This window comes from Oryctolagus cuniculus, chromosome 19 (genome assembly GCF_964237555.1).
Source record: "Oryctolagus cuniculus chromosome 19, mOryCun1.1, whole genome shotgun sequence".
In the NCBI taxonomy this organism is placed as follows: domain Eukaryota; kingdom Metazoa; phylum Chordata; class Mammalia; order Lagomorpha; family Leporidae; genus Oryctolagus; species Oryctolagus cuniculus.
Window position 1 is genome coordinate 39,200,634 of NC_091450.1, and position 11,407 is coordinate 39,212,040.

General features: G+C 63.7%; 1 protein-coding gene across 1 annotated transcript in view; it reads right to left on the bottom strand.

The window, feature by feature from the left end:
- Window positions 1–3,188, bottom strand: part of MMD2 (monocyte to macrophage differentiation associated 2) — a 42,042-nt gene extending 38,854 nt beyond the window's left edge. Inside the window, exon 1 of the mRNA XM_002723068.4 lies at window positions 2,957–3,188. Within this exon, the coding sequence (XP_002723114.1) occupies window positions 2,957–3,003 (47 nt within the window). The 5' untranslated portion in view covers window positions 3,004–3,188. The remainder of the gene's footprint in view (window positions 1–2,956) is intronic.
- Window positions 3,189–11,407: the final 8,219 nt, after the last annotated feature.

The window sequence follows — 11,407 nt, forward strand, 5'->3', positions numbered from 1 at the left end:
CAGAGTTAGACAGTGAGAGAGAGAGAGAGAAATGTCTTCCTTTTCTGTTGGTTCACCCTCCAGTGGCCGCTGTGGCCGGCGCACCGCGCTGATCTGAAGGCAGGAGCCAGGTGCCTCTCCTGGTCTCCCATGGGGTGCAGGGCCCAAGGACTCGGGCCATCCTCCACTGCACTCCCTGGCCACAGCAGAGAGCTGGCCTGGAAGAGGAGCAACCAGGACAGAATCCGGCACCCCAACCAGGACTAGCGTGGCGTGGCGTGGGAGTGTCTGCTGTCGCCACTTTACAAAGAAACCCAGGCTCACAGAGCTCTCTGGGCAAAAAGAGCAGGCGGCAGGTGCCGGGTGTAGCTGTGAAGGCGCCACCTGGGACGCCGCGTGCCAATCAGCAATGCCTGGGGTCCAGGGCTGGCTCTGAGCCCCGCACAGCTTCCCTCAAACACGCGCCCTGGGAGGCAGCAGGGGGCGTCTCCGCCACCCACACGGGTGTGCCGGCGCCGCAGGCGGAGGATTAGCCTAGTGAGCCGCGGCACCGGCCAATAAATACATCTTTAAAAAAAATGAGTTTGAGTAAAAAACAAATGAAAATAACCTCATGAATAATTTGCTCACATGGACTTGGTTAAAAATCAAAATGCCCTGGATATAAAGAGTAAACTAAGATACGGGCTCAATTTCACCTGTTTCTTTCCCTTCCTGCCACAGTGAGGTCAACCATGAGGCACATGGCGAACTCAGGGGCATCAGAAAATGCAAGACACCTGCAGCTTGTCTATTTCTAAGGCACAACATTCATTCCATCAGGAAGCCCTTATGAAGGACCTAACTGATGGACCGCACTGTCATAAGGGCTGCACGATCGGGAGGGAACGAAATTGCCCTAAGGGATGCAATCCACTTCCTCCCTGGACCCACGACCCACAGTCGCCGTCGCCGCTGTCCCAGGATGAAAGAGCTGCCCCCATGGCCGGCGCCGCTGCTCACTAGGCCAATCCTCCACCTAGCGGCGCCGGCACACCGGGTTCTAGTCCCAGTCGGGGCACCGGATTCTGTCCCGGTTGCCCCTCTTCCAGGCCAGCTCTCTGCTGTGGCCAGGGAGTGCAGTGGAGGATGGCCCAGGTGCTTGGGCCCTGCACCCCATGGGAGACCAGGAAAAGCACCTGGCTCCTGGCTCCTGCCATTGGATCAGCGTGGTGCGCCGGCCGCAGCGTGCCGGCCGCGGCGGCCATTGGAGGGTGAACCAACAGCAAAGGAAGACCTTTCTCTCTGTCTCTCTCTCTCACTGTCCACTCTGCCTGTCAAAATAAATAAATAAATAAATAAATAAATAAATAAATAAATAAATAAATAAAAGAAAGAGCTGCCCCCACCCCGGCTTCCAGCTACGGAGGTGGCCAGCCAGGTGTCCAAATCTAGAGATGAGTTACATGAACTCTCCCGTCTCGGTCCAGCGGGGTTGAGACGGGCACTCCAGGTCACACGGCAGCCAGGGGACAGGTCCCGAGCTCCCGCCTTGTCTGCATTCCCAACCCTGACCCCAACTCCCCCGCCCCTTGAATACCAAGCAACTATGTATCACCACAGTACACAGGGACCTTCAGAACAAGCTTAGGGAAGCACACGTGCCCACCCCCGAGGAGCCAGCCCCGGGGGGAGGGGGTGCAGCACCGCCCACCATCCCAGCCCAGAGAAAATCCGTGAGAATTTCATCCTTAAGCCCTTCCCACATGCATCAGCTGAGACAGACAACCTGACCCGGGCTGCCCTCACAGCGCCCAAGACTGGGGTGGGGGAGGAGAGCTCCGTCTTGGCCCCCAGCCCTTCCCCACCCCGGATGCCCTGAGCCCAGTGTGCTCACTCTGTGGGCAGCAGGAACACTCGACGCACCTGCAGGGTAATGAGCCGCCCACCGCTGCCACCCACCCGGCCACGGGGTGCCCCTCTGCAGGGGTACGCACAGGACCACCCCTGGGGACTGGCAGGCCCTTCGGGGGGAGCAGGTTTTCACAAAAGTTTCCAGGCAAGCACCAACCCTCCCCAAATGAAACCTTAGCGAATCCACCCTCTGCAACCCCCAATCCTGTTCAGGAAGCCAAGCGGCAGGAGCCGACTCTGGCTCAGCCGTGGCGTGGGAGTGTCTGCTGTCGCCACTGTACAAAGAAACCCAGGCTCACAGAGCAGGCGACAGGTGCCGGGTGTAGCTGTGAAGGCGCCACCTGGGACGCCGCGTGCCAATCAGCAATGCCTGGGGTCCAGGGCTGGCTCTGAGCCCCGCACAGCTTCCCTCGAACACGCAGCCTGGGAGGCAGCAGGGGGCGTCTCCGCCACCCACGCGGGACGCCTGGATTGAGTTCCCGGCTCCCGGCTTCCTCACGTCCAGGGCAGCAGGGAGTGAACCAGCGGATGACATCTCTCTCTCTCTCCCATTCTCCCTTTCCAAAAACAAAATAATCATGATTTTGCTTGTTAGAAAAGTTTTGTAAAATGACCAGGTTGTACACGCGGCTCCTTCTGCACTCTGAAACTCAGTTTTTCCCCCCTAGGGAGTGCACTTACCCATTCCCCGGCTGGTTGTGGGGCTGGACAGAGGGAGCTGCCACCCCCACCACCCACACTGGCCCTCCTCACTGACAACAGCGCCCACGAACCCCGGCAACCACGGGGCTCCGGGGTCACGGCTCTTAATCCCCACGGGGACCCCGGGGATGGGGGCGCTCACGATCCCCGCCTTCCAAACGTGGAAAGTGAGGTTCAGAGACACGAAGGGGCTCACCCACAGACATCCCACTAGCCCACGACTCCCCAGCCCAGGGGCGCACGAGCCGGGTGCCAACGTCGCTCGGAGCCCGGGGCGGCCGGGCTAGTGCAGGGCCTTCCGAGCGGGACTGAGGGGTCCACTCCCCACCTCGAATCCCCCAGGCGCGGGTCAGAGCCTCCCGGGGACGCCGGGACCCCTCACCTGGCGTACTTGGTCTTCTGAAAATCCAGCAGCCGGGGGGCGAACATCGCGCCGCTTCCATCAGCCTCGGGCCCGGGCTGGGACCGCGGGACCCGGGGCGCCGGAGCAGCAGGTTGGCGCGGCGCGGCCGAGGACTCGCGGTGGCGCCCGGAGCCCAAGCCGGAGCAGAGCCGGAGCCAGAGGCGCCCAGAGCCGCCGACGCCAAATCCGGAGCAGATGGTGGCGGGGGCGGCGCGGGGGCGGGGCGCGGGCACGGGCGCTCGGGCCGCGCGCGCCGCCAATCACCGGGGCCCGGGGCCGGCCCCTCCCCGCTGCCCTTGCTGGGACCCGGAGGAAGGGAGGGGGTCTCGCGGCGCTGCTGCTTGCCCGCGTCCTCCCTCCGGGTCCCCCTGCCCGTGCTGCTTCGGGGTCGGCGCTCCGATGGTACCTCCCCGGGCTCAGAGCCTCCAGCCTTCGCCACCCTGCGAGGCGCGACGGCGCCCACGGGGCCCACGCGCGAATGGCCATGCTCTCCCTGCAGTCCGTGGAGCCCCTAGGATTCCTGCGTTGCCCGGGGTCTGCCCTGCACTCCCCAAGCCCGCATCGTCTACAGAATCCCGTGGCCCAGGCTCGGGACATGGGATGCCTGCCGCCTGAGGGAGGCCCTGAGCTGGGAGCAGCGCCCCGCATCGCCTGGGGCACCCGAAGGCGGCTCCTCCCGCGCTCCTGAGCCCCCCTTCCCTGACACTGCTTTGTGGAGGGCCGGCTTTGTAAGAGAAACCCCCCTCTCCGAGAAAGACCAGCTGTAGAGCACACACACCTGTTACCTGGGAGGCCAGACAGGCTGCAGAGAGAGGCGTGCAGAGGCCCCTTGCGGGTTGGGGGCTGCAGGTTGCTGGAGTGAGGACAAGGGGAGGGTCCAGGGGTGCCCGGAGGTGAAGCCCACCAGGCCCTGATGATAGCTTAGAGGGGAGGGAGGGTCTCCAAGCCAGGGAAGCCCCTGCCTGGGACACCCGCAGCCCATATGGGCACCTGTTCCTATCCAGCTCTCCACCTCTGCCCCAGCTCCATGCCGATGGCCTGGAAAAGCACTAGAAGGTATCAGGTGCTTGGGCCCCTGCCACCCACATGGGAGACCTGGATGGGAGTTCCGGGCTCCTGGCTTCTGCCTGGCCCAGCCCTGGCCATTGCAGCCATTTGGGGGTGAACCAGCGGAGAGGAGGGCTTTCTCTCGGTAACTCTGCCTCTCAAATGAGTAAATGTTTTTCAAACAATAAAACAGTGGGGGAAGAGAGGGATGAAGGGCTTTGCCACGCTGGCTGCACAGTCTGGGTACTGATGGCCGTCGGGGCAGGCGAGGAACAGAGGAGGAGCCGTCTCGAGGGGAAGGGAGATGGCAAGTTGGGCTCAGCCAAGTGAGTGTGCGGGTAAGGTTGGCACGGGATGCACTGTGGGTCAGAGGAGTGGGCAGGGCAGGAAAGCCCCCAGGGAGGGGCTCCTGAGGGCTGAGCTGGCCCCTGGCTGCGCCTACGGCTGCAGTGCCGTGGCCACCACCTCCTGCAACGCTCAGTGGACTTACGTAGGAGCTACGGTGCGTGTCCTCGTCACAGGAGCCACATAGCACCTCCCACACGGGTCCGAGGGGCAGCACTGCCCTGGAAGATCCTGGCGCCACCGTGGGGGTCTCCCGCACCCCAGTCAGAGGGCTCTGCTCCCCATCCAGCTCCCTGCTACTGCACACCCTGCGACACAGCAGGTGATGGCCCAGGTGCTTGGGCTCCTGTATCGATGTGGGAGGCCTGGACGGAGCTCCTGGCTCCTGGCTTTGGCCTGGTCCAGCCGTGGCTGTTGCAGCCATTTGGGGAGTGAGCTAACAGATAGAAGATCTCTGTGTGTGTGTGTGTGTGTGCCTTTCAAAAAAAAAAAAAGACATCGCATGAACTTAGCGGGTGGTGAGCAGCACTACGGTGAACGAGGCAGAGAGGCAACGAGGCCTTCGCACATCTGAGCCTTCCCCGAGCGGCAGCTCTGCGTCCTGGTGGCGATGTCGGCTGTGCTGCTCAGTCTCGGTTGTGGGAGCAGCGCCGTGGCACAGCGGGGGGAGCCACACTTGCAACTCCAGCACCCCGTATCACGGCGCCCTGCGAGTCCCAGCTCCTCTGCTTCCCGTCCAGCTCCCTGCTAATGCAACCAGGAAGGCAGCAGGTGGTGGCCCTCGTACTTGGGTCCCTGCCACCCGTGTGGGAGGCCAGGATGGAGCTCCTGGCGTTAGCCTGGCTCAATCCTGGCTGCTGCTGGCATTTGGGGAGTGACCCAGCGGCTGGAAGACCTCCCTCTCTCTCTCTCTCTCTCTCTCTCTCTCTCTCTCTCTGCCTCTCCTTCTCTCTCTGTGTAAATCTGACTTTCAAATAAATAAACCAACCTTTGGTGGGGGGGTGGAGAAAGCAAAGCCAGTGAGACGCGCGGCAGCCTCCCATGGCGGAGTGCTGGTGAGGCTGAGTGGGCCGTGCCCCCACCTGTGCCCAGGAGCCCCCTTCCCAGCCGTGCACCTGCCATGCTCCTGTTCTGGTGTCCCCTCACTCCCCGGGGAGACAGGAGCCCAACAGAGCCGCTAACACCAAGCCCTCATCCCATGGCTTCTGCCCTGACCTTGACGTCCAAGGTCGTTGCTCCGAGCCCACTGGGCCCCCACCTGCTCCCAGGCGCCCGCAGCACCTCCACGTCAACCCTCCATCCCAGAAGGTCCCACTGGCTTTGCAAAGGGGCTGACCCTGCCCCCTCCCCCCGGGGGTCCAAGCCAGGCTCTGGAGGCCACAGTGCACCTCGCTGAGGCTGGGGGCCCTCAGGCAGGTCCTGGCTGTGGGCTCAGCAGGCCCTGCAGGAGACCCCCAAAGTGGAACACAAGCCTGGAAGGATCGAATTCTCCTTCTCTCCAAGAGCAAAAGGAGCTGAATAAAAAATCAGTTTCTATTTTTACTGCCAGATCCAGTTGTTATGGCAACGTAGGGCCTGACTCCTGCACTGGATCGGGCTTGGACTGCGTCTGGGGGGAGGAGGCGGGGTGGGCCCGGGGCACGGGCAGCGCCTGGAGGACGCCCTGGGGCCGTGGCTCGGAGCGGAAGTCGGCACTCTTCGCCGAGGACTCGCTTCCCACTCCCTTGGCACAAGGACCCTGGTCTCATCCTTGTCGCTGGTGCCCCTCCTTCCCCACTTCCGCCTCACGGCCTCGGGGCAACTCCTGCTGTGCAGGGCAGCCCCTGTCCATCACCTCCTCCCCAGCAAGGCAGCACCAGGGGCCACCTAGCGGAGCCAGGCGGGGCACCTGTTGGAAGCGCCACAGGTGGCCTTACCAGATCTGAGGCCTGGTGCCACACCGCCTGGTTTGGCGCCGTAGCCACGTGCCGTTTGCCCACTTGTAAAGTGGACGCTGCAAAACCCACATGCGAGCAGGCAGGACGCCGCTCCAGAGAGCTTACTGCTGCGGTCCCTGGGAGCCACTGCGTCCTCTGTCCGTGCAGGGACCCCGCCCGGCTCACTCACAAGGCCAGCTGCACCGTCCAACCGGAGCCCCAGCCAAGTCTCCAACCCTAAGGCCGCCCGCAGCGGGCACTCATGGTGCTTCGGCTCAGGGGAGGGCGCACCGGGGAGCGGGGGGTCTCCGTGCACCCACCCCCTCCTGAGCCTCGCCTGAGCCCAGAGGCAGCACCCGCCTCTCCTCTTCCTCCCTGGGGCTGACGTCAGTCCCCAGTCAGTAGGTGCCGAGGGGGCACCTGGCCGAGTCCAGGGGCTGGCGCAGGGTCTAGAATAAAAGGAGGGCTGTGAGACAGCTGCGACCTCGCGCTGTCCGTGAATCTGAGCGAGCGCCACGGGCCCGGCTCTTTGTGCATCCCTGCTGACGAGCAGGTGACTCCCACCGGGCAACCCAGCCAACAGAGGCCGCAGGAGACATGGACGACGGGGTGGAGTGGGTGAGCCACACAAGCTCACCTCACTCCAAATGCCTGCCGGGGCTCCCGGCTGGAAGGGAGCCACAGAGCCTGCGAGACAGCAGCCGAGGGGCAGGCAGGGCCCTGAAGGGGGCCGTGACAAGACCAAGCCGGGCATTAGTTCTGTGAAGACGGGTCTTAATCAGTACTAACCCAGGTCCAGCGTGAGCCCGACTCCACCTGGACGTGCACGGAGGTCCCTGGGCCGCTGAGAGGGAGAAGGGAGGGGCGGGGGCTCCAGGGAGCCAGGAGGTGAAAAACAAGTGCAAAGGGAGCTTAGCCCATCTGGGTTCCGCTGGGCGCCCGCCCCTGGCACGGGTGGGAACAGGCCGGGCGCCTCCTCCGGCAGGCACCACAGGGGGGTCCAGGCCAGCCTGGGGTGCGGCCTTGAGCTACAGAAACTATGTCAGGCTCCGCTCCGCTCTTTGTAGGCCAAGGCCAAGGCCAAGGCTGAGGCTTCGGTGGGAAAGGGCTGGGCAGAGTCTGGCTGGAGAGTGGTCAAGGCTGGAATCTTTACCAGGGAGGGGCCCCAGCCGGGGGCGGGGCGGGCAGCTTGGTCTGGGGCGCCAGGAACTCAAATTCAAGGAGGGCTTATCAAGTGAGTCTGGTCCAATGGTGGAAAGCAAAAGTGGAGGCCATAGAGAGTCAGGTGGGGGAGGCAGCCCGGTGGGGAGCAGGCAGCCAGGTGAGGGGAGACAGCCAGGTGGGGGGAGGCAGCCAGGTGAGGGGAGACAGCCGGGTAGGGGGAGACAGCCAGGTAGTGGGGAGACAGCCAGGTGGGGGGAGACAGCCAGGTAGGGGGGAGGCAGCCAGGTAGTGGGGAGACAGCCAGGTGGGGGGAGACAGCCAGGTGAGGGGAGGCAGCCAGGTAGGGGGGAGGCAGCCAGGTAGGGGGGAGACAGCCAGGTGGGGGGAAGACAGCCAGGTAGGGGGGAAGCAGCCAGGTGGGGGGAGACAGCCAGGTGGGGGGAGACAGCCAGGTGGGGGGAGACAGCCAGGTAGGGAGGAGAAAACCAGGTAGGGGGGAAGCAGCCAGGTCGGGGGAGACAGCCAGGTCAGGGGAGGCAGCCGGGTAGGGGGGAGGCAGCCAGGTGGTGGAGTCTAGTCCAGGCTCTGGGAACAGCACCAACCATCTGCAAAGGCTCAGCGGTGTGGGACGGGCCTGTGGTTTGGCCTCCAGACTCACATGCTGCCGGCTTGGTCTGCACTGTGCCAGTACTGAGAGGCAGTGGGCCCTTTAAAAGGCGGGCCTAGCGAAGGTGATGAGGTCATTGAGAGGCACCGCCTCGGAAGGGATTAACGGGAATCTCTGGGAGGTGGGTTAGGTCTCTCAGGGCAGACGGGTGTAAAGGGAGCCGGGCTTTCTCGGAGCGTGCCCTTGGTCTCTCTCACACACACCCGCACCACACCACGCAGATGCAGGTGCCGCGCCACTGAACCGCAGAACGGTGAGCCTCGCGCGTTGTTACAGCCACACACAGCGGACGGAGCAGGACGGGCAGCGTGTGCGGCTGCGGGCTGGAGACACGGAGCTGACAGCTGACGGAGAGACGGGGACAGGTTTCAGGCTCCGCGTCGCCCGCCTCCCAGCGAGGGACGTGGCAGCCGCCTTGGGTGCAGACTCACGCGGGTGTCCGTGCGGGCAGGGCAGGCTCAGACACACGCATGGACGCCGCCCTGGGCTTCCCAGCTGAGGGGTCAGCATCTGGCTGGGGTGAGGCTGGCACTGCAGGGCTGGGTACCCTACTGCGCATCCTGGGCGACAGGAGGTGTTTCAGGGAGAACCCTGGGCACCTGCCCTGACGCCGTCCATGCCCCCGAGGGGGAAACTCACTGTGCTATGAGCCCAGGACATCCTCAAGGACAGGGACACGGCGTCGGTAGGGGTTTGTGGCCCTGCCGTCGCCTCCTACCCCAAACTCAGCCACCACCGGGCCGTGTCACAGAGCCTCAGAAGGGCACAGGCGCCATGTGCACCTGCCGCGGCCAGCCAGTGGGCGTGCACCCGGAGTAAACTCCATTCCCGCTTTGCTTCGTTTCTTAGGAGGGCCACAGGTGAGCTTCGGAGAAGCTCCGGAGTCTGACTACATCGTGGTCAAGCAAAGACTGTGTCCTGTGCTTTCCTTGTGGCCGCCAGGGCCGGCAGACCCCCCTCCCCGACCTGCTCGGCCAGGACCAGCAGAGCCCCACCCCCTTGCCACACACACACACACACACACACATGCATACACCCCACCTCTGGCCCCTCTCCCAGCACGTGTGATCACTCCCAACACCTGCCTGGGCTATTCACCCTTGCTCATGGCCCGGAAGGGGGTCCAGGGCCCGGGGAGCCAGTGGGGTCTGCACCTGCCATGTGTCTGTGCAGGCGTGGCTGCCCGGGAACAGGGGCAGGAGGAGCTGGGCGGCTCCGTCCCGCTAAGGCGGTCCCAGAGCACCTGCGAAGCCCCTTCCCGGCACCCTTGTACCGATCTGCAGGAATGAAGGTAAAAGGAGGGCTTGGGCTCGGAACAACCCCCTGCAACCGCACCTGAGCCCGTGTGGATGCGGTGACCTAAGGACGGAGACAGGCGGCCTTGCAACTGCAGGGCTAGGACCTGCGGCCCCGTTCCCAAACTCCAGAGAAGGATGAGGGGCCAGGGACCGGGTCAGAGCCTCTCGGCTTAATCAATGAGGCCTGTGCAAGGGGGCTTCGGGGGACGCCCGGCCGGGAGCAGGTGTGGTGGTGTGGTGGTGAAGCCTCCCTTGTGATCAGAGTGCCGGGGTTCAGGCCAGCCCAGCTGCCTGCTGATGGTCCTGAGAAGGCAGTGGACGATGGCCCTAGAGCCTGGGCCCCTGCACCCACGTGGGAGATCCGAATGCAAGTCATGGCTCCTCATTCAGCCTGGCCCAGCTCCGGCCATTTTGACCATTTGGGGAGTGAACCAGCAGATGGAAGATCTCTCTCTGTGTTGCTTCGCCTTTCAAAGAAAGAAAGAAATGTAATAAATAAATAAATAAAGGGATTCGGGGAGCTTCCAGGTCAGAGGGCGCGTCCGGTGCTGGAGTGGGGCAGGGGTGGCACTGGAACAGGTGTGGAAGCGCCACGCCCTCCTGGTTGCTGGCCCTCGGCCCCTCCTTCACTCCCCCTGCAGTCGTGTTAGGATGGCGCTGCCTAATAAGTCAGCAACGGCTAAGAAACTGCATCCGGGCTTGGGCTGCTGCTGGGGAGTGCGGCTGGCGACACACTGCTGGCGACAGGCACCTCCAGTGGGGGCTGTCCTGCGGGACCCCGCCCTCAGCCGGGGCGGGGGGGGGGGGCGGGGCGCCTGCTGTGCCTCCCGGCAGTTGCTGTCAGAAGTGAGTCCAAGCAGCGGCCGCCCAGGCGGATCAGGGGCCACTGGCAAACACCCAGGTGCCTGACGATGCCCACGCCTGTGCTGGACCAGGGGACTCCAAACAGTCACACAACGGCAAAAAGACGTTGATTTTGGTGAAAACCATGTTTTGAGTTCTGTGTGGTTTCTCCCCAGTGTTCACGGTCCGTGAATTCTTGAAGACTGCTCTGTGGGTGAATCCCGGGCACACCTGCACCCACGGCGGCCTCTTTCCATTGCATTTCCCACAAACTCTGCAGAGGGCCCTCGTGGGGAACAGCCCAGAGAAGCTGTTTTCTCGCTGGCTGTGCTGTGCTCCGGGGACTGCCCCCACCCCACTCGCAGACGGGAGCACGGGGAAGGGGCACGGAGGCAGAGGAGGTGCCCTCTGGCCTTGGGCTGCTGGGCGCGCCTTATCTCAGAGCAGCCAGGACGCGCTGTCCAAACTCAGGAGCACACAGCTCTGGCGCTGCATCCGCGCCAGCCCAGCGCCCATGGCACCATTCCCACGAGAACGCCCTCGTTTTCCCAGAGCGCAGGAGGGCAGCAGCTTTCAGGGGGCCTGGAGCCTGACGCAGCTCAACCCCCAGCTCTCCGGTGACTGGGGGGCTTCAGTGGAGGCAGGTGGGGGCGGGGGAGGAAAGTTTTATGGTGACCAGAAGACACCTTGAAAGAGAATCAAGTTGGGGCAGGCACTGTGGCATAGCGGGTGAGCCGTCAGCTTCCCACATGGGCACTGGTCCCAGTCCTGTCTGCTTCACTTCCCAGCCAGCTCCCTAACCTGGTAAAAGCAGCATTGATGGCCCAAGTGCTTGGGCCCCTGCACCCATGTAGGAGACCCGGAAGAAGCTCCTGGCTCCTGGTTTTTGCCTGGCCCAACCCCAGCTGTTGTAGTCATCTGGGGAGCGAACCAGTGGATGAAAGATCTCTCTGTCTGTTTCTCCCTCTCCGTCTGTAACTCTGACGTTCAAATAAATAAAGGCATTGAGAGCCGGCGTTGTGGCTCAACAGGCTAATCCTCCACCTTGCGGCGCCGGCACACCGGGTTCTAGTCCCGGTCGGGGCGCCGGATTCTGTCCCAGTTGCCCCTCTTCCAGGCCAGCTCTCTGCTGTGGCCAGGGAGTGCAGTG